Genomic DNA, 26,205 nt, shown 5'->3' with positions numbered 1-26,205 from the left:
CGTAAACACAAATTAGTTCACTTCATTTTATAAATACACTACACATTCTAATGGTATAGTTAGCATTTACTGGGTGCTTTACTATGTGCCAAGCATTTTTTAACATATACTTTTGTTTTTTTAATTTTTATTCTTTAAAAAATTTTTTTTTCAATTAGAGTTTACATTTAATATTATCTTGTATTTGTTTCAGGTATACAGCATAAAGTACATATTACTCTTGAACGTTTTGAGAGGAGAGAGGAAAGTAAACTCATTCTACTACCTTTACTGCTGGGGAAGAGGTGGGGAAAGGAAAAGGCTTGCCCTGAAGAGATGGCATTAGAGCTGGCCTCGGGGGTTCAATTTCCAGATGAAGGAAGCCAGAGTAAAGGATAGGCTACGATTCAATGCAGCCTGAAACAAGTGACAAAATATAGCTTCTTACCCCTGTTGCATATTTTGCATACATGACACCATTCCATTCCCCTTCAACTGAACAAAAGGACTTCTTGTCATTTGGAGAACTAAAAGAAAAGAAACATTTGTGTTAGTCCCAAGTTGAAAAACCTACACAGGGCAGAACACAGAAGAGCAACTGTGAAGTGTTTGGTAAAGGCAGCTTAATAGAACCGGATTTCCCAGAGCCAACTATAAGAACAAGGGCCCTAACCAAGATGCAAATAAACTTGAGATCCCATGAACAGTGAGTATGAGATGAACCCTGTGCTGGGGACACAGCAGCCTAGGGACAATCCCTGCCCTTAAGCTGTTCACAGCCTAGTGGGGAGAGGCATCACCACAGATTCTAGATGGTAAGTGCTATGGGGAGTTTATGTTAGCACTGGAGTTCAAGGGCAAAACTGCTGGGATGAGGGTCAGGGAAGGTTTTGCTTAAGGATATAACGCCAGAGACCCTCTTTCATCCTTAGGCTGAAAGGAACCCCTAGGTCAAATAGTTTGACCTCTTTTCCTGACAGAGATCCCTTCCTCAAAAGCCCCAACAGACCTCTACTTGGACATGACAGTGATGTGTACGGCAGGTATGGAATTTGGAAAGCTAAGCATCACAGCACAGGACAGGTTCGGAGGGGCAAGGAGAAGGACAGAAAGAGGCTAAAAGAGGTCGGGAGAGAAAAATACATAGGGTAGCGGGGTGAAACTGCTATCACTGGACTAAAACTTGAATTTCCTCTACGATTTAGGGGCTTTGAGGGAAGGGGGACAAATGGAAAGAAAAATCATGGGATCCCACGGTTAGGTCACTGTGTAGTGGTTCTCAAAGTGTGGTCTGGCAACTCTTTGGGGTTCCCAAAACCCTCTTAGATCAAAACTACTTTTGTAACACTAAGACATTATTTGCCTTTCTCACTCTAATTTTCCCACATGTGTGGTGTTTCCCAGAGGCTATGTGATGTGCAGCAACCAACTAACTGCAAGTAGGTAGGAGAATCCAGTTGTCCTCTATTAATTAGGCATGCACCACCTAACCACAGGATGTGTTCTGAGGAATTCGTCATTAGGCAATTTCGTCCTTGTGCGAACATCTCAGAGTGCACTACACAAACCTAGGTGGTGCCGCCTACTCCACACCTAGGCTGTAGGGTAGAGCCTATTGCTCCTGGGCTACAAGCCTGTACTGAATGTTACTGCACAAAATGAGAAAATGTTGCAATCAAGAGACAAGGTAAACGTGTGATGGACATTGTTTTACAGCGAACTTTTTTTTTTTTATCATTATCTAAAATAATGATAAATACATAAACCAGTAACAGATACTGTAAACATCAACTCATATACTGTACATAACTGTATGTGTTATACGTCTATATGACTGCAGCACAATAGGTCTGTTTACATCAGCAACACCACAAACATGAGTAATTACAACATTACAACAGCTATGTCACTAGGTGGCAGGAAACTGTCATTTCCATTACAATCTTATGGGACCACCATAGTGTATGTGGTTTCTTGCTGACCAAAAACATTATGCAGCCATGACTGTATATTAGAGATTTAATTCAGAAAATGTACAATGCCACTCTTCTCACAAATTCCTTGAAGTTTTTTCTTTTTCATAAAAATTCTATTATTGTCATTTGTAAATGCATTTATAAATATTTTAGAATCTGTTCATTTTTAATAAGAGAAGAATTGATGGATATAATATAAACAAAAGCTCTTTGTAGCTTTTAATAATTTTCAAGTGTAAAGGAGTCCAGAGACCAAAAAGTTTGAGAACCACTTAGCTGATGGTCAAATCCCTAACTTGAAGAGACCACCAAGCACTCTTAGCTGACAACTTTGAGGGCAGTCTTTCCACTATGTACAGCTATGACTAGTGGAAAATTCTGCTGAGCTAGCTGTTCCTGTTGGTCTGAGTACCTCTAAGGACTCTGAGAAGAAGGCACGCTCGTGTCTTTGTTCTGACGGAGCTCAGGGAGCAGCACAAGTCACCGCTGTAATAATGCTGCCCCAACTGCCATTTTGGAGCAGTATTATTACAAGCGGTGACTTGTGCTGCTCCCTGAAAATACTCTGCTCAGATTTTCTGACTGCAATATTTTGGATTTTACACTGATCCTTAGAAAACCTCATCTTGTGTTCATGGTCCCACCGAGACTTTTTTGGATGCTATTCTGTCATCCGAATTAAATTAACCAGTTTGGAAAACTGGTTAGCCAGTCGTGTGTCCTCCGTTGCACACTGTTCCCAATCAGGCCTTTGAGGGCAAAGGAAAGTGCTGCACACTCTCCTCTTCCAGGCAGGCTGAGTCCACCCCACTGACTGTCACCCAGAAGCACAGCTGTCTTCATCAGACCCTGGAGTGTCAAACAAAACCAAGTCAAGATGTGATGGTTACTGTTTTTTCCCAGAAAGGCACAGAAAAAAGGACTGCGGATTTGGAAACACTCAGGTAGGACTCAATCTACTGCACGACCCAATCTGGCAACAATGAGCCAGGAAGCAAACAATGGGTTTGCTAAATGATTTGTTCCCATTTGCAAGTCAGGTTTCTAGGAAGGAAATCCCACCAATGACCTCTGACTGTTCTGAACCCGTATTTTAGGACCCCTTCTGAAAATGGAAGAAACATGACACACAAGATGGGAAATAAGTTTACGAAGACAGAAGCATTAAAATGATCAATTCCTCACAGAAGTTATCATTCAAGACAAAAGGAAAAGTGTTTCAGAGAAGAGCACTAAAGCAGAAAAACAAAATACCTACAAAATCTCAGCAGTAATTCTGTGCTTCTTGCCCCCATAGAAAGGTTTTGTGTGGAAGACGATATTTGCACTATAGCCAGTTTTGGAACAATTAATATTGCATTCTCCACCTAGTTCCACCCAGGGCACTGTGAGTATAGACCTGCAAAAACAAAAGTTTTCAAGTAAGGCAGACAATTCAGAGGAAAGAGAGGGTGTAGCTCAGGGAACAGCAGGGGTTTGCTGCTTGCTGATCAGAAGAAATGGATGCAGCTCTACTTGCCTTCCGTAACCATTGGGGAATGTGAGGATGTAATGTTCGTCATGGTCTAAACACGAGACACAGCCTGTAGAGAGAAGGGATAGGAATTCTGATGACTAGTGTCACCTGGCCATAAGGTCTTGTCTGATTGATGGGATACTCCATTCAATTTAGGGAAAACCAATCTTGCACCCCACTGTTGCTTTCACCCCCAATACACATGCTTAAACGTTAATAATGACATCCAGTCTGGCTTTCTGGGGCCATTTCCTCTTTCTTAGACAAGTGTCCAGCACACATAGGAATAACATAAAATTCTCCTATTAACAAGGAGTCCACCCAACGCCCAAAGACTTACCCTGCCCTATGTTGTGCACCCCAATTGACATGCCAAGGAATTTTGATTTGGTCCAGATATGAGCGTTGAATTGTATCTTCTTGTTAAAACACTCGGCATAAAAGGCTGAAACTACAGAAAATGTTTTAAATTAGTGCACTATGTAACTACACCCGCCTCTCCAACTCCCTTAACCTGGGGAAAGAACTAACTCCTTGGGGAAAATCCTTTACCCCTCAAAGAACTGCCTCAAATGAGGCCAGAAGGCACCTAACTCCTTTTATACCGTTCTCCCCAGTGCAAAAGGCCATTCAGAGCCATGTGGGCAGAAACTTCCCTGAACCATGAGGCTATGGCCAATCCTGGAGGCTTAAAATCAAAAGGTCTGTCTGTTGTTCTGGCAGTAAGCTTGTCCCTGTCCCAGCCCCAACCTGGGCCCATCAGTATTTCCATTGCCGTGAGCAAATAAGACACTGAGGAAATGTCACCCCTCCTGTATGTCAGGAATATACTGTGTAGAAACTATATTTCATATAAACTATATGAACTATATAAACTATATGAAACTATATTTTATATAAATTATCTTAAAGTTGCTAAAGGTCTCTACAGCATAACTATTACATATAAGATGACTTCAGACACATTAAAGGTTTATTTTCCAAATCTCTTTTTTTTATACATACTTAACCAGTGAAGTTAAGTCTTTGGAACTTGTATAAGGAACAGGTATAAGGCACCCATCCTCACAGGACTGAGAAGACACAGGGAGCCATAAAACTGACAGTAGTGACCTTGCCTGTGGAGCTTTTCATGACCTTCTTTCGACAGCACGGTTTGAAGTGGATGTTGCAGAGGAGCTCTGAAACTTACTGGGTGGATGATGGGAAACCTGCTCTGCCACGAATGTTACACTGTTTTTGGAAACCCCGGGAACTGGTCCTTCTGAAACTACCTCCTGCAAGCAAACATAACAGGATTTTTCTTTTGATGTGAAAACACAAATGACACTGCAGAGAATCTAGTAAGAAGTGTCTCTCCCTCCCCAAGGTAGTTACTGTTCCCCACTCTATACACTCAAGCACCTGACACATACTTCCAGTATGGCGCTGAATTACGCTACTGGAATTACTGTTCTGTGTCAGTCTCCCTAAGACATTCTTGAAGACAAAGGTCATGTGCCTGACTAAGGGCCAGCCTGGCACAGAGTGGGCATTTATTGTCTACCAATAAATAACAACAGACACACGACTGCCTCTGTCTTCAGAAAGGACTACATGTAGCTGTCACTTGGAAAGGGAAAGATGTGGAGAGTTATGTCTACTGAGAGACTATTCTGTGCTAGGCACTGTGGGCCAGGGGCTTTGTTCCCCATCCCCTGAGGCCTTTTACATTCATTTGAGTCTTCCTTGCTGTCATCTTCCTCAAACCAACCTCTAAATGCTTGGAGCCCTAGGGCTCAGGTCTGAGTTACCTACCACTCTTCCACAGCTATGCTGTATCTCTAGATGATTTCATCTCATCCCAGGGTTAAAGTCTCTGAAAGTCCCATCTCCATTCTAGATCCCCCTTGAACTCCAGACTCTCAAATTCTAACTCCCAACCTGAGAGCTTTCACTTACATGTCTAATAGATCACTCATGCTTTATATTTCAAATGAGTTCTTGGTATTTCCACCCCTAATCCAACCTTTTCCTTTTTATTAAGTGGCACCAATAAACTGCTGAAGCCCACATGTAAAAATTCATCTCTGACTATCCTTTTCCTTACTCACCTACTCCATCTATCAGTTACAACTCCAAACTATAGCTTGACTCAACCATGTCTCCTCTGGAATAATGCTGAAGCCTCCTCAATGGTCTCCTTGTTTCTATTTTTGCCCCTTTCTAATTTACTTTTCATAAAATCATTAAATGATCTTTTCAAAACAAAAAATGAGATCCTGTAAGCCATAAAATTATCATTATGGCCCACAATGCTTGCATGATCTGGTTTCTAAAGGTTTATCCCCATCTCATGCCATTCCTTCCCCTTGCTCACTATATTCAAAATGTGCTGACCCGACAACACTGTTCTTCTTTGAGTGGTGAGCATCTTCTGATCATTATCTGTATCACTGTTATCTATCCCCAAATAAAATGAAATCTTGAACGAGTACACAACTTAAGATAATTAAAAACATCAGTACAGAACTCACTGTGTTCTCTTCGGTATCATTTGGTAACGTCCAGTGACACTGAAAGATCTCGCCCAAAATGGGGTTGTATGGCTTTTTGGCAACCGACCCTCTCCTTCCCGCATGAAAGGCTGAGAGGTACCATTTCACAACCTGAACCATTCGGTCTCTGGCATCCTTTTGGTCACTAATGCTGCAAGGGAGAAAGGCAAAATTTGTGTTCTGCTTTCTGACAGGATTCAAGCTGATGCAGGGAGCCCCCAGCAGGGTCCACCCTGAGACATGCCAAGAGGACCCAGGACCAGGAGTTACCTCAAAGTTTCTTTTTAAAACTGAGGTATAATAGACATGATTAAACACACTGGTCTTAAGTGTTTGGTTTGGTGACTCTGACAAATGTACATATCCATTTAATTAATCACTATCCAATCAAGATATAGAACATTTCCATTACCCCAAGGTCTCCTTATCCCCCCTTTCTAAGCGATCCCCACCCCTCACCTCGAGGCAAACATTTTCTGGTTTCTACTACCATAGGTTAGTTTCCTTATTCCAGAACTTCACGTAAATGCACTATTTAATTGCCAAATAGTTGGAGATTTTCTAGATGTATTTGTGTTACTCATTTCTAAGTTAATCTTTCACGGTCAGAAAATATACTCTGTATGGTTCCAATAATTTTAAATTTATTATGTCTTCCCAGTACATGATCTATCTTGATGAATGTTCCATGTGCACTTGAAAAGACTGTGTGTTAGAGAGACTGCTAGTGTCTAGAAGGCCAACTGGGTCATGCTGATCGATAATGCTGTTTGACTCTTTTATAGCCTTGCTGCTTTTCTTGGGTGTGACGAGGCGCATGCAGGGAGCTACCTGTTCGTTCAATTCCTGAGGAATTTCCAACCACAATTGTGTACTTGTCTATTTCTCCCTTCAGTTTAGTCCATTTTTGCTGCATGTATTTTGAAGCTGTGTTATTAGGTACAGACATTTAGGATTCTTGTTTATTCTTGATAAACTGACTTTTTAAAAGAAATCATATGAAATGTCCCTATTTGTCTCCAGTAATATTTGTTTTAAAAAGTCGTCTTTGTCTGATACTAATACAGTGACACCAGCTTTGTTATGCTTAGTGTTTTACATGTCTTTATCCATCCTTCTACTTTTAAACAATCAGTGTCTTCATATTTAAAATCTCCTGCTTGAAAACAGCATACAGATGGACCTTGATTTCTTTATCCAGTCCGAAAATCACTCTTAATTGGAGTGCGTATGCTATTTATATTTAGTGTCATTACTGATAAAATTGGGTTTAACTCTACCATCTTAGTATTTGTTTTCTATTTGTCCCCTTTGTTACTTGTTCCATTATTTCTCCCTTCCTTTTTTGGAATTTAGTATTTTTAGAATTCCATTAATCTTATCTATTGGCTTTTCAGCTATACTTATTGTATTTTTAAATGGTTCCTATAAGGGACCTCAAAGTTTAAATTGTCACACATAAAAATTATCCTTAAATCTCAAATCTATTTCTAATGTAGAATACCTGTTACTTTACATCTTTACTTACACATTACCAATAAATGTTTATACAATTTATTTGTTCAGTTACATATTAATTTAAACAGTGTCATATTAATTGAAATTCTTCCCTCTGGGAATTGGTTAAATGGTTCTCTTAAATCTTCATCAAGAAGGAAGCATGTCTATCAATGTTAGCCACTGTGCCCACCCACTGTGACATCTCAGTGATCTGCACCCGGCTTCGGTAAACTACAACCCAAAGCCAAGGAATACAATCAGAGAAGACAGATTAGAACATTCCTTAACAAAGAAAATTTTCCTGCTACCAGTGAAAAGCAATGTGAAATCACCTCCTTGGAAATCAATGCCACATTTAGATGACGTCTGTCTTTTATACATATATCTAACATTGCAAGCTTTACATTTAAAGTTTATCAATCAGTCTGTAATCTGGAAACTAGACTGTAAGCTTCTCAAAGGCAAACCTTCTGGGCGGGGAGGGGGTCTGTGCACTTTCCCCTCTACTGGCTTTTTCTTCCTCCAGCTCACAGAAGTGTCTGGGAAACAATGGGTGCTTTAGAAAGGTTTGATGAACTCAGTTAACCGAACTTCATCAGGATGTGATATAAATAATTTAACAGTGAATACCAATCCCTGACCAAATAAGCTTACAGATTTGGTTTTGTAAATACTCGCTACCTATTAATGGGCTCTCAAGTTTTTTTAACGTGTTGGTTGCCAAACAACATCACCACCATATAGCCTAAGCAAACAGCCATCGAATATAAACAAAATATTCAATGCCGCTTTCCCCTAAAAGTGTTTAAAAGGCTGGGAATCCATCTACCCTACAAAGGCAGAAAGCTAATGAGTAAAATCTTTAACAGTAAGAAACTATTGTGTTTTATCAAATACCTCACAAACAGGTCCGGATGTGCAAAAAAGTCTGCATACATTTCTAAAAGAGATCTTCTTTCAAGAATAAATGTTGGAAGAACTACCTGAAAAACACACACATTTGACCCTTGAGGATCAAATTCCACTACACAGAAACGGATTGCTGTGCTGCTAAAAAAACAAAACCCGTTCAAGTCACAGAAACACCCACCAAGTACTGCCTAGGCATGCTTCTGATACCTACTCCCCAAACTGCTCTGATTCAGAAATGCCCAGGATCCTGTCCAGCGATGAAAAACAGATTTAGAGGTTTTGAGTGTTCAAATCACTTCCTCTGTGAACCTCCCTTTAGCTCCCTGGATCAGTGTGACAACAGCAACAAACTATTCTAGACAAGTTTTGGGAACCTACTACCTGCTGGGCATTACATACACGTTATCTTACGGAATTGTACAACAATTCTGTTGTGAAAAAATTATTATCCCTATTTCACAGGGGAGAAAAATGAAGCTCAAAGACAGTGAAAAGTTTTCCCTGTGCTGTTATTAATGTGGAATTCAAAACCGGGTCTGTCTGACTTTGGGGGTGGTCTGTGCCCTTTCTTCTCTACTGATGCTTCTCTATCATCAATGGGTGCACTAGGAAATTTATTTACTTGTGAATCTGTGTCCTCAAATAACTGGCATGCTCCGAGAACGCAAGGACCACCTCTACTCACACTTGCACTCTTAGGTACGAGTACACAGGAAGAAATTTTTATATGAGCAACTGAAGGAATAAACAAAAGGATGACGAGAGTAAGGATGGGAATCAACAACTCTTTCCACCATGGGGCTGAACCCATAAAGGAAAATGCTGAGGGGCTGGGAACGTGGCAGAGGGGAAAGTAAGTAAAATTAAAAAAGCTGGAATACGGAAGAAGGAATGAGAAAGATTAGGAATAACCAATAAAAAAGAATTGCATTAGGGAATGGAAGAGTTTTAAAAATATGTATCAGATTATAAATTATTTATTAGGGAAGCAGAGCACCACGGTAAGCAAACATTCCTTTAAACTTTGTAATTACTGCATATCTACCATATTCAAGATCCTGTGTTAAATGCTATCATACAAAAGATGCTCAAATTAGCCTAGAAGTTCAGGAGAGGGAAGGATCACATTCTGTCTGGGGGACCAGAATGAGGGCAGAGCTGGGAAACAATTCATTAAGGTGGCACCAGACAAAAGCCTTAGAGAAATGTAAGGCTGTAATAAAAAAGAAGAGAAAACAGAAGAATAAGAAATGAAGCTGGGAGGGAAAAAAGGACATGGAGATAGGAAACTGGGTGTGACAAACTGACCAGTGGACCCATCTGGCTGGGTATGAAAAGAGTATATAAAGGGTGCTAATGGAACACAAACTTGGAAAGGGACACTCCTGCTGGAACATTTAGAATATTTATTATCAGACTCGAGAGTTTAAATTTTAAGTAAACATTTTCCTCCCACAGAGCATGTATTGTCCATATCTAAATTTGGTTAGATTGGTAGGTAAGCTTATGTATTCACTCAGTGCAACTTCCTACCACTCTTAGAGAACACAGAAATTATAAATCAAGCACGAATGCTGAAGAACAAAACGGGTAAATACCTTTAGCATATAAATAGCTCTTACAAATCAACAAGAAAGATTACTACTGCTACTAGAAAAAAGAACAAAAGAACTGAACAGGCAATTCAAAAAAAGAAGAAATGGCCAAAAACCATAAAACTAGATCTGATGTGTAATCAAAGGAAAAAAACCTTATTTCTCATTTAAAATTTTTAAAAAAGAACTGATTTTAGAGAGAGAGGAAGGGGGAGAGGGAGAGAGGGAGAGAAGGAGAGAGGGAGAACTCTGATTCAGTTTAGGTTGAGGCTATAGGTTGCCATGAGCCCTCCTTGACTTCAAGGAGTAAATGTGGATTAATATAAACCAATCATTTAACCTCCCCTGCCAGTGATTTGTTTAGTTACAGACACATCCCTAGCTCTGGTCAATGAGATTCAACTGGAAGTCTGATGGGCCACCTCTGGAAAAGAACATTTTTCCTTGTAACAGCAGCAACAACAAAATCCATGAACAGAAATTACTTTCTGCCTCTTGACACATTTGTATAAAGGTGTGATGATTGGAAGTGTGGCAGCCATTCTGCAATGATGAGGAGACAAGCCTCAGTGTAAAAGTCAATACGCTAACGATGGCAGAGCAGAGACTGAAGGAGTGTAGGTCCTTTCCTATGTTGTTGGCCCACTGATTCAATCAATTCCGGAACTCCCCTACTTCTGGACTTCTCGTTATATAAGATAATAAACCTAGTATCCTTTAGGTGGTTCTTTCATAATTATACACCAAAACCAACCAAGGTAGAAGATGTTGAAAAAAATATGTCGATATCTAAAATCAGGTTATAACTTTAAAATTTTAAGTGACAATTCTGCTCTAGCAATTATGCAATCTAATGAACACTGAAAAAAGTCTTGGGGCAAACTCCTGCAATTATTTTCTTATCTAGAACATTCCTGGCAAGTATGTTGGGTTCCACAATTTAATGCTATCCCTGTGTTTCTGTTTTCATTTAGATTTGCGGTAAAAGGTTTTATTATACACTCTTATCAGACAGTATTATGAATTATTTTTTTTCTTAATTACCCTCTAAATCCAAAATCAAAATGAAGCTCACCACTGGCAAAGACTTTAGTTTGACTTGTTTATAACAAAAGCAAGAATCCTAAATTTTATTAACTTTCTAAAGATGGTAGAATAACTTCTTAACCAATATTTAAGCTACTGTAGCTCAAGTCTTTAAGACAAGAGGCAGCCGTGGAAAGATTACAGATTTTAAAATCACAGACCAGATCAGAATCTCACTTCTGCCACTTAGTAGGATTAAGCCAAGTTACTTAACCTCCATGAGTTTTAGTAGTGCTCTGGTGAGAATTAAGTGAAAGGAAGAGGCTTCTAGCACAGTGGCGAAGATATACAAAGCTCCCTATACACCCATCTCTAAACCACTAGGGCACTCTGTTTAGAGCACCAAGCTTAAATTCAAGTTTAAATCCAGGCAATAGTTGTATGGCTGAATGTGTATCATATAATTTTCCTTACAACTCTGTGACGTTCTAATAGTTACAACTCTGTGAAGTCATTGTGTGTCCATTTTGCATGTGTAATCAAAGGAAAAAAACCTTATTTCTCATTTTAAATTTTTAAAAAAGAATTGATTTTAGAGCGAGAGGAAGGGGGAGAGGGAAAGAAGAAGAGAGGGAGCTGCTCATTTTGATTTTGTGGACACTATATTGATTTAGTTTTGTCCAAACCACTAACGAAGCCCAATACTACTTGTTTGCCCACAATAAAATCCAAATTGTAATTCATCCATACTATCTCCATGAAATTATTCTAGCTTTACTTATTTCATTCATTTATAAAAATTTTCAGTTTACTCAGATACATATATATTAGATCACAACAAAAGTATAAGCAGAAGTTATGTTATTGTATTATATTTGCAGGCACACTCACAATACAATCACTAAGAATCCACACATACATGTTAAGACTTAAAGCAAATACCAAATTTGATTCTTACCTTAGTAAGATCCATTCCAAGCCTAACCTGTGACAAGAGATGCATGATAACGCTCTTGTGTTCTTCCACTGACCCTGCCTCCCCTTCTTCATCTCTATCATCATAGGAATCGAAAAGGTCTGAAATAAAACAGATCTTCTTAGATTGGTGTTAAACTGGGCCAATCTGTGCTGCTACCAGTATTTCAATTTTCCCCCCCAAACAAATGTTTTTAAGGAAAACAAAAGTTAATTCTCAAAGGTCACTTACCAGCATCACTTGTTCCATTGGACATGGAAGAATTAAGTGATTCTGTGGTATCTGGACGCTTTAGACTATTTCCTGAGCTGCTGTGGGTCAAGACTGAAGCAGATCCAGAGGAACTAAAAAAATAATAATCACCTCTAATCACCTTCTTAAAGCTTTTTAAGAAAGCAATCTAGAATCACAGTAAGACAAACTACAAAGCTACTTGAAAACTAATATATTCAGCTGACAAATTAGACTCTTAGAGTGAGCTGGTTATATATACGCTTTCCAACTCTCTCCCTGCTGCTCTCATTCTGAGACTGCAGTCAGATGGCCAGGTGTCTTGTCTTATGCTTTTTGCATTGAGGGTGCTCAACCAAGCCAGGTTGAAAGGTCACCAAAAATTAGTTTTGCTTCTTTGTCTAAGTTTAAAACTGGAGTTCATTTTCTGGTTTTGGTACTTTGTACAAATGTAGGTATGACATAATTCTTGGCAACAATTTCCAGAACCTCAAAAATGGCAAGTCTATTACTTAGTCTCAGAAAGATGTCTTGTCTATATATTTGAGATCCTTTGATAAAAGTCCACATTGATATTAACATTTTCCCCAAAACAGTATTTGAAATTACAAAATAAAAAAGCATATTATTTTTTACAAGTAAATTTATGGTAGCTGGTATTACAAACTGGTTAACAGGGTCTAAAAGTACTTCCCTTATTATACTACTATACCTGTGAATGTAACATACCCAGGATTTGTATTTTCATGTTAATAAAAGAATAACCAAAGGCAGAGTTTACTTATTAAGTATAAAAATAGAAACCAAATTTCTCACACTGCAGATATAACTTATAAAATGGTACACACATATAACCAGTATTTTATTACAAAATTGTAGTTGTGAAACATATGTAGTCTAACTTAAACATAATTTGCTCTGATTACTTACCGACTTTTGATTTTTTTATTTAATAAAAAACTATATTTTTTAGAGCAGTTTTAAATTCACAGCAAAACTGAGTAGAAAGTACAGAATTCCCATATGCTCGACCTCCCCCACTATCAACATCACACACTGGAGTGGTGTATTTGTACCAACTGATGAACCTAAACTGAAGCATCCTCACTCACAGTCCACGGTTTACGTCAGGGCTCACTCTTGGTGCTGTACATTCTATGGATTTCGACAATGTATAATGACAAATTTCCACCACTGTAGTATTGTAAAGTTTCTCTACCATAAAAATCATCTGTTCTTTGCCTATTATCAGAACATATGTATTCTAATTTAAACATAGTGTGTCCTGATTACTTACCTTCTTTTAATCTAGTTTTCAAATATCCTTAGCTAACCAAATATTGCTTATTTGATAATTTAGTAGTATTCATCACAAGGTACTGTAACTAATGTCTACCTCACCAGGTCTGAGAGCCAATGGAAAATGAGTAAAAACATAGGTAAGAGAAATCAAATTATCATTAAATAAAAGAGTTGCATGAAAATTACCTCCAAAATGTTTTGTGGCCCTTTGATACATCATCAAAATAGAGTCAATCTTTTAAATCAGTTGATTTAAAAACCCTGAACCCTTTAAAACATTTATCTTATTTTAGATGCATTTCCAAAGGTCAGATCTATTTATTCTGTGCTTTTCCTCCTTACTCAGATTAGAAACCATGCCTGAGCCAAGTGAAATGCTCAATAAAGGTCAAAATGGAAAAAATGGGATAAATCCTCATTTGCCCATTTCTTGTTCAGGACAAAAGATTTAAAGAATATAGTTAAAAACCAATACCTTAACAAAAGTGATATGCATACAGAAAAGATGTATCTTTAATGGGCTAACTTGTACAGAATTTAATCACAAGATAGTAAATAAACTAGACCAGAAAATTTAAAGCTCTGAACTTAATTGTAATTACAAGAGAATCCATAACAACCCTACAAGTTAGACATGATTATTCTCATCATATACAGATGCTCAGAGGGTCAATGACCAGCCTGAAGTTACATAGCTGATAAGTAGTAGAGCCATTTCAAATGCATGTCTGGCTTCAAAGCACAAGTTCTTTCCAACACGCCCTGTCATCTGGTTTATAAATGTATAAAACCATGCTGGTCAATAACATAGTTCACACAGAAGGTATCATTACTACAGGTCTTTAAAAACTGAGCAGTGAAAGGATTTAAGCTTTCAGGGAGAGAGGGATATAAAGGGAGGGAAAAAGAGAGGGGGGGGCGGAGAGGGAGGGAAGCAGAAAGGGAGAGGGAGTGAGCCCGAGAGCACTGCTCAGTGCCTACAGAGGACAGGTAAAGAACATAAATACAGTTGACCCTTGAACAACACAGGGAGGGGTGTTAAGGGTGCCCACCACCTGTGCAGAAGAAAATCTGCACTGTCAGTCCTCTGCATATTGAAAATACTATGTGAACAGGGTAAGGGTAGAAGACAACACTGATCTGGAGCGAGGGGTGACTCTACAGACATGCCTATTACTGGTACAACAGGTAATAAGCATTTTTAAAATTTCTATTTCATAAAAATTTCAGGAAAACTGGGGCTGCGAAGCTGGGACCAAAGATTGGCTATCAGTGATGATTATAAGGAAGCTTTAACTGAATACAGTTATACATATGTTTCTAGAGCAGCGATTTTCAACTTTTTTCATCTCATGCCACACAGAAATTACTAAAAATCTGCGGCACACCAAAAAACATTTTTGCAAATCTGATTTTTAAAAAAGGTATAATTTTGATTCATTTATCCTGGACAGCTATTGTTGTGTTGGTTGCTGTCATTTTTCCGACAGTCTAAGGGAAAAGAGGTCAGCATCCCTGACTAAATAGTCAGGTATTGCATGTTTTAAAAATTCTTGCAGTGCACTGCTGAAAATCAACTTTTCTAGAGGACAGACGAATCCACTTTGATACTCGATTGTATGTTTGTTTAGAATAACAGCTAATGTTCGGTGTTAATTCTGTTTAAATGAAACAATGATTGAACATTTCAAAACTCGACAAACTTTACTTTGAGAGTTTTGCCCAAATCCTTATTTTCTTTTAATCCCACTATCATAAGAAATACCTTAAAAAGTTAAAGTGAAATTTTTACTGGCAAACTACCTAATGGTTTCTCCTTAGTTTATTTCTAGACATACATTAAACGGACATGCTACACCGAAGCCTTCCTGCTAAACAGGCCTTTCTGAGCTGTAGGTTCAAACTTCTTTCCCTTAATTGAAGTGTGCTGCCTTAAAAGCACGTGGTCACACAGATCACATATACTTCACTTTTTCCACATTTAAAAGCTGAATTTGATCCACTAAGTCAGAAAACTTTCTGAACCAATATAGTCATGAAATGATGAAATTATTATGAAATTATATATGAAGAGTGTATTTTCCAGTTCATATGGACACTTAAGAGTACTCGAGTCCTACATAATATTTCTTATTTTAAAAAAAACCCTTCCACTGGACCATTTGTCATAATTCTTGTTGTTCTAGCTTTTGCCCCAATAATACTAAGATTTATAACAGTTTGTCTCCAGCAGGTTACAAGCCCTACTCGCATTCAAGGAATACCATGTCCTTCAGTGCCCAGGCCTCTGACAGAGAGCAAGGGTCTCTTGGTCTGAAGGAAAACTTTGCCCTCTGCAGCAGGAAGCAGCTACAGAAGAGACCCCAACAGTACCAATTCCTGAGAAAGCAGGAGTGTTGGAGCAACAACTAAGCCAGCTATATCTACAACAAACACAGTAACATTCAAGCAAATAAATGTTAATTTGCTTTCTGTAACAGCTACCATTAATTGAGTGCTTGTCACATTCGAAGAACGATATTAAGCACTTGACAGACATTGTCATTTAAATGTTCACAATGACCCCTTGAAGTTGAAACTATTATTATACTCATTTTACAAATGAGGAAGTGGAGGATTACATTGGTTAAATAACATGATCAAGATCACACAACTTTGAGGCAAAACATTTAAAACCTGTTCTTTCTCAGATTCCAGAATCCAAAGTCTTAACCCAGCAATCCATGCATCAGTAGGACTAAGAAGTATTTTGCTTATTGGCTATCATGTAAATGACTCTACATGTAGAAGACTTTTCTGTATAATAGTATGTTATCTGGCTTTGATTCGATGGTATAAAATAGGTCAAATATTTTCTAATAAGGGGAAATCCATTATCAGTATCTGTCAAAAATCTGCCTGCTTAGTATCTCTGGAATCCACACACTTTCCTCTGTTGCCTTGCTATTACCTTGGCTCAGGCTGACAACATTTCTCAACTGAATACCCAGTTTTGGCTGTCTCCCTGTTATGCAGCCCCAGTGCATTCAATTCTATTCTAGTTCAGCAAATGTGTTTTTCTAAAATGCAGACCTGACCAGCAACTTCCATCACTCGTGAGAAAATGTTCAAAACTGGTAAAAGGCTTTGCCAACCTCTTACGTTATCTTTTTTTAACCATTCCCCACAACTTATGCTATAGCCACAGTCACTCAAACTCCCCTTGACTCCAGACCTTTCTTAACAGGGTTCCATCTCCATGAGAACATTTCCATTTCCCTCTCCTCTCACCCCATGTCCCTTCCCCCATTCACCCACATCGAACCTTAGGATCCCACCCCCTCCCCTCCTCTGCGAATCCTTCCCTGACTTCTCAGGACTTCAAAATGCTCCCATGGCTTTCTGTGCTTATTATTACCATAGCATGTATACCATTAGATTATAAATGTCTATTTCTTCCCCAAAAAGATTTTACGTTCCCAGAGGGCAGAGACTGGGTCTTTTCCACCTCTGTATCATCCCTCCACCTACTATAGTTCTCCACGTTAATACAAAAACAAGAACAGTCAAACCCTGGTTCTCGAACATCTCCCATCTCCAACAATTCAATTCTTGACCAAGTTGTTCACAGGAAAAAATGTCTCGGTTGTCGACTTCGGTGTTTGACCTGACAGCCCTTTCACGCTGATATCTCAGCATGACAAAATGAGTCTCTCAGGCAACAAACAAAGGATTGAATGCTTTTGTTGCTGGCAATATTGACTATTAGCATAATTTTAAAACATAAAGAGACCATCAAGAGTGCTAATGTTGCTAAGGGTGTGAAAAGTGCTCATGAAACAAGAATCAAGAATCACAGGCAATTTGAAGAGGTAGAAAAACTTGTTGATTTGGATAAACGAATAGCAGTTAGCCAATGATAGCATTCAGAAGCACTGATATATGAAAAATTCATTTAAGGCTAGTAGGAGGCTGTTTGATAAATTTAAGAAGTGTTTGTTCATAGATTAAACAGTACATTAGACATGTACTATATTTAAGAAAGGTTGCCCGGCCGGGTGTGGCTCAGTGGTTAAGCGTCGACCTAGGATCCAGGCAATCAGGGTTCGATTCCCCGTCAGGGCACATGCCCGGGTTGCGGGCTGCAGCCGATCAATGACTCTCTTATCATTGATGTTTCTATCTCTCTCTCTCCCTCTCCCTTCCTCTCTCTGAAATCAATAAAGATATATTAAAAAAAAGAAAAAAAAGAAAAAAGAAAGAAAGGTTAAAACGGAATCATTTGTGGGTCTGGAACGGATTAATTCAATTTACATTGTTTCTAATAGGAAAAAAAAAAGATTCAGTTTTCAAAAAAACGCTTCTCAAACAGCCTTCCAGAATGAATTAAGTTCAAGATCCCAGATGTCACTGTAATAGTAACCTCATTTGTATAATACATCCTAGCTTACTCACTCTCATTTGACCCTTTCCGAATGTTGGTGCTATAGAAATAACGCCCAAAGTTCCACGAACAATATTGACATATTACTATAGCTGATGCTAGTTTATTCCATTTGAATTAAGTCAGGAGTAAAATCAACATTCTCACAGAACTGGCTTTGCTCAATAAATCAATTAAAAACTGTCTATTTTACTTTTTCCAAATAATAACATATAAGGGACTCCATCATTAATACCAGTCTCTAAATGAAATTACATTTTTAAAAATGAGAGTAGTTGTTTAAATACCTACTTAGTTCATCTACTTACTCTATTAAGCGCTTTGGAGATGAGCCACTTTGATGAAATTCATCAGCATCATAGAATTCATCTTCACTGCTAGAATAAGAGAACTCCGGGACCGTATTTGGAGACAAGTTGACATGGCTTGGAGAAGTTAGACTGCTACTAGGTGGTGAATGCCCACTGCCTAGAAAGTTGAAAAGTTTTTAGTTAGGGGACAAAGTTGGTAATAAAGGAGAAAAACTTAGGAAGATGTGCTCAAAGCAGATCTTTCTAAAATTAAGAGACAGTTTAGTTAAGTTGGCAGAAGTCCTTTCTTACACTATTTGTAAAGAAAATTATTTAATTAGACCAAAAAAAAGGGCAAATCATATTATAGAATGGGACATAGTCTTTTTTCTTCTTTTTAAAAAAATCCTTGCCCAAGGATATGTTTTTATTGATTTTAGAGAGAGAGGAAGGGAGAGAGAAAAAACACACATCAATGTGAGAGAGAAACATTGATCAGTTGCCTCCCATACACGCCCCAACTGGGAATCAAATTTGCAACCTAAGGATGTGCCCTCACCGGTAATCGAACCCACAACCTTTTGGTGTTCCAACCAATGGAACCACCAAGCCAGGCAGGACATAGTCTTTTAAATAAATGGGGGGGAAAATGCTATGTCCCCATTCTATAATTATCTTTAATATTAGGAAGGGAATCTTCTGATTATAATTCTAGCATGTGAGTTCTGGTATTGGAAGTCCCATAATAAATACACAGCACCAAAGGGAAGTCAGGACTCTTATTTTATACAGTAGATCCAGATACCTAAAAAAAATGCAGCACTGAGCCAACAGGAATGCAAAATGCAAAGAATATTAAAGACCACATGAGTATTTTGAAAAGTATTTAGGATATCACATTTTACTCAATGTTCTGGAAGTCACATGAAAACAGGAAAAGCTCTGCACAAAGCCCTGAGGCACTCACCATCCAAACTCCTCACCTCTTTTCCACCAAAGTCTAAGTTGGGTACCTGAGGCTCAGGGGGAGAGAAAAACAGGGCTACTATGGGAAGAATGTGGAAAAGGAAAAGACTGGGAGGAACATCTTTCTATTCCTCACAATCAAACGAAGGAACTGGAAATTAACAGAGATCAAAACAAAGAAGACTACCGTCTAATCTTTGTGCTGATCATCTGGTTCACTGTCTAGTAATAAACATAAAAGTATCAATCAGAACAATGAAGTACAGAGACCAATTAAACAGTGTTTGCTGAGCACCTAAAGGCTATCAGGCAATTTATGCCGAACTGCTGGAGATGCCTGGTAAAGATTAAACTGATGGCCATCTAAAAGCCAAGGCCACAGTTCAAAAAAAAATTAAGAAGAGCAGCAATAAAAATGAATCCAGAGCCACATATGGATTTTTAGTCCATTCCTGTGTCTATGGTTCAATAATTAAAAGAAAGAGCACATCCACCTGCCACTTTAGTTGCCATGTTTACAAAGATATTTCAGAACCTACCACAAAAAGTCTGCCACCTAAAAAAGATAGTAATATTTACTGTGGAAATTCCAGACAGTTTGTTTTAGAAAATCTTTAAATTCTCTCCCTTCACCCCCCAAGAGCAGCAATAAAATGAGAAACTTTATCTTATAGAAAGGGGGAAAAAAGACCAGGAATTACAAATTATTAAAATGCAAATACTCCAGGTAATCCCACAACTGCAAATGTGTCCAAGAGGAAAATGAGCTTAAATGGGAACTGTGAACAAAAGAACTGAATTTTCCTTATGAAAGAAAAGGGTATTATTTGTTTTCTCAATTGTTCCATTATTTCTTTTTTGTATTAGTGAGAAAGGTAAGAGAAAGAAAGGTGGAAAAAAATGAAGAAATTAGGCTGAAAATAAAAAAGACATAAATTAGATACTAATTTAATTTTTAAAATTTCTTTAAATCCACCTACTCTAAGCTGTTATATTTTTGGAATATTTTCTTATGAAATAATTTATTCTAAATTATTATCATTTATAACTAATTAATTATCCTAAAGTAAATATACATGAGGAAGAGCACTCACTTTTTCAGTTTGTAACCAGTTTATATACCTCCAAAAAAGCAAATTTTGGCTGTAGTTTCAACACTCTGACATAATCAATAAAATTAAACACAGGTACTGTGGTTTTGTTGTGTTTTTTGTTTTTTAAAATATATCTTTATTGACTTACGAGAGAGGGAGGGAGAGGAGAGAGAGAGAGATAGAAACATCAATGATGAGAGAGTCATTGATCGGCTGCCTCCTGCACGCCCCTCACTGGGGATCGAGCCCGCAACCCGGGCATGTGCCCTGACCAGGAATCAAACCTCGATCTCCTGGATCCTAGGTCAATGCTCAACCACTGAGCTACGCCCGGCTGGACCACAGGTACTGTTTTTAAAATGAACAAGAGGTTGCCCTGGCTGGGTGGCTCAGCTGGCTGGAATGCTGTCACATACGCCAAAAGGTTTCAGGTTTAATTTTAGGTCAGGGCACATACCTACGTTGCAGGTTTAATCCTGTTGGGGTGCATATGGGAGGCAACGGATTGATGTTTCTCTCTCTCCCTCATCAATAAACATATCCTTGGGTGAGGATTAAAGAAAAAAAAAAGTGAGTAAGAGTTTGACACAGGTAATGAAATACAGAAAAAAAGTCAGGTAAAACATTTCAACCTCATTATTAAAATTGTTTATTAGTATTTTCCCAAGAGCTTCAAATAAGAAATCTATTGTTGAGTTCTTTCTTCCAAAATTCAAAAGACATGCTATTAAATATTAAAGACCAAAGTAATAGCATCAGCACATTTACTAATTCAAATTTCAAAATAGGCTAAAATCACAAAATGGGCTAAAATAATTTCATTTTTACACAGTGAAAGTGTTGCCCAGGAAAGAAACCTGTGGAGCAACTGCAGGAGCTTATCTCCAATCTCAAGAGTGGTTTTGGTTTTGGTCTCCAGGTGTAACAGGGACAAAAGTACTAAGTGATTCCTTGAGTATGACTTACAGGTAACTCAATACTTATCAATCTCATTTTAAAACAAGGAATAAATCTAATACTAACATTGATAGCATCCCTGTAAATCAGAGAAAAAAATAAAGACCATAAGTCTAAATGAACTAAGAAAATGCAAACTAAAATTAAGTATCCCTTTTTGTCTATAAAATTGGTAAAAATATAAATGACTGATAAATCTATCCTAAAAAAATACATACATATGTAAACATAAGAAACGTCCAAACCTACAGAGAATTTTTTATGAGTTTATTTGAGCCTCACTGACAACTGCCAGGAAGCAAAATCTCAAGGGATTGAGAAAATGTTCCAGAGAATGGCAGTTTTGCAGCTTATTTTATATATCAGAATCAAAGGAGAAGACATAGGAGGGTTATATGAAATCCACTGGTGGTAGATTATAGAGGCCGTAGAAAGCAAAGTGGGAAAATCGCTGAGATTCGATAAAAAGTAAAATGGAGAGGCACTTCTTTTACACTAGTGGGTACAAGACAGCTAATAATTAACATTTACAGCACACTGAAACAGTGTTGCGCAAACAAGACAACAATGAGTTCTGTGGTGTCTGCTCTGCTGTGGTGGATGTACCGTGGGGTCCAGAAAAAGGAGATTACTTTGACATGCCAAGGGTATGTTATGTTAGATGCTAAAAGACAATGACAGGCCATTTAATACTTAAGGTAGAGACTGACCTTCGTCAAGAAGCTACAGATCTAGGATGTGATTACCTGCCATGACTTGCTTCTAGTTAGCAATTTTTATGTTGAGACCATCCCATGTGGTTATTCTTGGTCTCTGAGTTTGTAAGGCCACCATGCAGGCCTCCCCAGAGCTTGTAAGAGTTAGTATGTACCCCTTTTTTGGCCACTCATGCTAAAAGTTGCTGTACAAGGACATTTCACTTAAACTTTGCTAATAACAGGAAAAGACTGGAAACAACCTACATGCCTATCAGTAGAAAAACAGGTAATACCTATTTAGGCAGCTGTAAAAGAATGTTAGACCTAACTGTATGAACACAGAAAGCTCTCTAAATGCTCTGTTAAATGAAAAGGGAAAGTCACAGAAACACAAGATCTCATTTAGGTTCAAAGAAAAACAATAAAAATACACACATAGGTATGTGTGTACATACATGTACACAAATGATATAGGAAAGTGTAAAGATTTTCAGCTTTTGTTCTCTGTACATCCATATTTTCTGATTCCTAAGAAAGTATATGTGTTTAACTTGAGGAAATGTTTTAAAAAGTCAATCTTCAAAATTAACCATACGGTAAACAAAAGAACAAAATCCTGTAATATTCTATTTTATTTAAATTAAAATATCTGGTTCAATCACAAAGTTAATCACATAATGTATGGAACTGTAATAGCAAAAATATGGTATCTCCAACAGAAAGATACAACACATTTCTTTAACCTCCTCTCTATCAGTAATCAAATATAAATTGTAAATGTAAATGGGGAGTTATAAGAAGTAAAGGAATTATATAAATCTGTACCTGTACTATTTGGTGTTGGAGTCTGATGATGTCCCAAGGTAGTTAATACAGGTCCAACTGGTAGGGAAGATGGACGCTGCTCTGACTTACACAACTGAGCAGGTTCTAGATTTGAACATGGGAAATAAGTTAGAGAAATAGTCCAAACATAACTCTTAAGTGGAATTGTGTGGGATTCAAAAGCCTAAAGATCAGTAACTTCTAAAACTATATTCCACTAAGTCAAGTTCCATGCTACTCCTTTTCTCTGACATCCCATCCCCTTTAAACTCAAGATATGAGGCAGGATATCAAGAGACCGGTCATGGTAGGCCAGCACCTCAGTACAACTGCTCTGTAAAACTACCAGACACTTCTGATGATAAATTGTTTCCAAACATCAAATCACATAACATCTGAAATGGGGTACAGTATCTCCTCTTTAGTCCATGAGAGATGTTAGCTCATTCTCTTAAGGACAATTAGAAACAGTCACAAAAGGATTTCACATACTTGCAAGTATTTTTAAAAAGACTTTTCTTTTTTCCAGTACAATTTCTGACTGAACTATGTCATCATTGAGAACATAGTTATATTGGATGCAACAAAAAAGTAAAAGGAATCATTGTAGTTGCGTGTTGGCCCTAAGCCCTCCTCTGCCAGTTTTTAAAAAATACTACTTATTACTCTATACTTCAAAATACACAAGTTAGTTAATTAGTAGACATCACAAATTTCATTCTTCCCTTTCTCATTATCTTAAAGGCCACTATGAAGAAACCATTTGTATTGTTCAAAGCTATAAAAAATATCCCAAAATAGAATATTCCTGGATTGCCTTCAAGGTATATTGTTTTCCTTGGCAGCCATAAATCCTGAGTCATAGGATTCTATCCAATCAGCTAATCCAGGTCTTAGTAACCTTGTTTGTTTTCCATTTCACTTTGAAAACCAAAAGCCCTTTCACTGTATTTAAAAAGCCCCAATATTAAAAATACTACCATCTTTTTCTAGTTCATTTTCAGCTGTATGTTTTTATTTTTCCTTACTAAAAAAAAAAGAAAGAGCCCTCCAAGATTACTAAGACAAATTATGTTTTTTTCTCAGCAATGAATCTGTGAAATATTTTTCCAAAATACTATACCTGGAGGTAAGACAGTCTGGGAAGGCATTGTGTTGATCACAGGTTCCAAGGGACTAGGTTGATATATTGCATCTACAGGATTAATAGTACTCTGAGATAAAGAAACACATTAGTTATTTTAATTAAATGCCCTTCCAGCGCTGACCCTCCCAAATGTATGAAATTGCTCACATTTCTGAGAGCAAAGTCCTGAGGGTAGATATAGATATGCTGATGAAAATACGAAGAGGAAATGAAACAGCTTTTCTATACAGAAGTCTAAGTTTCTGATTATTATTATTATTTTTAAAAAAGCATAGTAAGGAGGGAAAATGAACAAGTCTCTGTCATATAGGAAGGTAAAGCTAAATGGAAAAACTTGGAAAGAGTTATATAAGGGCGTGGCAAGATTTCAGGAAGCCAAAACATTAACTTCAATTCAATTCAGTGCTTCTCAAATTTTTAATTCACCACAAATATTGTTTCTCTATCGAAGACAGAGAAATGCTCTCTTGCTTTGGTGTTAATAAATATTATACCTACAACTAGCTAACGTACTTGCACCAGAAGGATCTTATCTTTCCATACCATACTACTGTCACCTTCCATCACTGCCTACTGCACAGTACAGGCATCATCTAGTTTTACAATCACTAAAGGCAAAGAGATGTATCTTCTATTAAAAATGGGGGAGGGGTGTAGGAAAAAAAGGCTTTTTTTTTTTTTTTTTTTAGGATTTGAAAAACATAAACATGTAGTTACAATTTTGGAGGAAAAAAAGTTTAGGTTTCTCTGATTCCAAGCCAAGAAATTATTCTGCCAGTATGATGTCATTTTAAAAACAAGACTCCATAGCTTACTGATGCATTTTTATATGAAGGATTTCAAACAAAAGTCTCTGCCAGAGTAAAGTTTAGATCTACCACTTAGAAAAGGCTATAATAGACAAAACTCAAGAAATAAAAAATTCTTTAGCTTTTCTTGATTTGGAAAACTAAACTTCAAATATCTATTAGGTAGCACTTATAACAGAAAATAATGAAATTAGAAGAGAAATGCTTTGATGATAAATGAGCCCAAAAGTACTCATGAAAGTTTAAAAGCACCTAACAATGGAAACTGATAATGGCAAAGTTTTTGTAGCATTCTCATTTAGAGTCTAAATTAAAAAAAAAAAATTGTTTAACTCTTCTCTCTGCATAAATATTTTAAAATCATTAAATCAGAGCTTTCAAATCAAGTGCTTTGAACACAAGATTGCTGATTCTTGTCACTACAATAGTCTACCTGCCATAAATAATCTGACTGGAAAGTAAAGGGCACTTAGAGAAAAAACCCTGAAAACAATCATTAATACTAAAAAGCCTAGTAAAGGGAGGTGGGAAAAGTTTTAAAGGATTGGGAAAAGCACAGAAGCAGAGGCTTGGGATTTTAATTCCTTAGAATCCTTGCTCCACCAAGGACTTAGCAAGGCTCTTATCTGCTATGGGCCCCACTTTCCCAGTCTGAACAATAAAGAAGTGTCTGGATTATACGGTCTCTAAGGAGTGTCTCAACAAGTCCTGGAACTGTTCTTAAAATAAACTTTTTTTTTACATAGTGGTTTTCTCCAAAGGACTCCAAGTGCTTTTACAAAGGCAAAATTTCACCATTAATACTTTGATCCATAAGAATGAGAATATACCACCTCCTTATCGCCACCCATAATATAAAAAAAATGACTGAAGAGACTAAGAAATAAAATAACTTTGGAAAAAGGGACCAGAATTTTATCTTTTGAATGGAGTCTTTTGTTTTCCAGATGAAATGTTCTAAGATTAGGCTTGTCAACCAAAGAAAATACTTTTATTATATTTTTGTGTGTGTATATTACAAGTACTCAATATCTTTTGCTATTGTTAACAGAAAATATAACTACCCTACACTTATCTACAGTAACTGGTCAATCAATTTTAGGCTAAAATATGTCAAATTACATTCTACAACTTTCTTTCACATGAATTTGCAAAGTGTGAGAAATGTAAACAAATGATAATCCTCAGGCCTAATCTGTTGTGCCATTAACAAAATGCATGTAATACAATATTTAATAAATTACATATACATGTATGTAAGCATAGCTAACATTTATGGAATACTATGTGCTCACTCTGTACCTTACAAAAAATTTCTGAAGTGAAACTAGTCACTTTTCTTTATAGAGGAAACTAAGACTATGGTTAAATAACTTGTCTAAGGTCATAGCTAGTGAATGGCAAGGCTGGGTACTAGCAGTCTAGGTCCAAGGCCCTAAATCCTTT

At 37.4% G+C, this 26,205-nt stretch overlaps 1 protein-coding gene across 8 annotated transcripts in view; it reads right to left on the bottom strand.

The window, feature by feature from the left end:
• The window catches only part of OSBPL9 (oxysterol binding protein like 9), a gene marked incomplete at its 5' end in the record, with an annotated part of 101,554 nt that overhangs the window by 2,976 nt on the left and 72,373 nt on the right, over positions 1 to 26,205 (bottom strand). For all 8 annotated transcript variants that reach the window (XM_081145820.1, XM_081145822.1, XM_081145819.1 and 5 more), the window contains 12 exons: positions 428 to 506; positions 3,214 to 3,354; positions 3,475 to 3,538; positions 3,812 to 3,922; positions 4,664 to 4,748; positions 5,988 to 6,159; positions 8,406 to 8,491; positions 12,000 to 12,118; positions 12,249 to 12,361; positions 18,282 to 18,441; positions 22,804 to 22,908; positions 23,927 to 24,017. In XM_081145820.1, the coding sequence (XP_081001946.1) occupies positions 428 to 506; positions 3,214 to 3,354; positions 3,475 to 3,538; positions 3,812 to 3,922; positions 4,664 to 4,748; positions 5,988 to 6,159; positions 8,406 to 8,491; positions 12,000 to 12,118; positions 12,249 to 12,361; positions 18,282 to 18,441; positions 22,804 to 22,908; positions 23,927 to 24,017 (1,326 nt within the window). The remainder of the gene's footprint in view (positions 1 to 427; positions 507 to 3,213; positions 3,355 to 3,474; positions 3,539 to 3,811; positions 3,923 to 4,663; positions 4,749 to 5,987; positions 6,160 to 8,405; positions 8,492 to 11,999; positions 12,119 to 12,248; positions 12,362 to 18,281; positions 18,442 to 22,803; positions 22,909 to 23,926; positions 24,018 to 26,205) is intronic.

Source organism: Miniopterus schreibersii (assembly GCF_964146895.1).
Source record: "Miniopterus schreibersii genome assembly, chromosome: 8".
Taxonomy (NCBI): Eukaryota; Metazoa; Chordata; class Mammalia; order Chiroptera; family Miniopteridae; genus Miniopterus; species Miniopterus schreibersii.
Note: the sequence above shows the minus strand (reverse complement) of the source record. Positions and strands in the feature narration are given on the sequence as shown.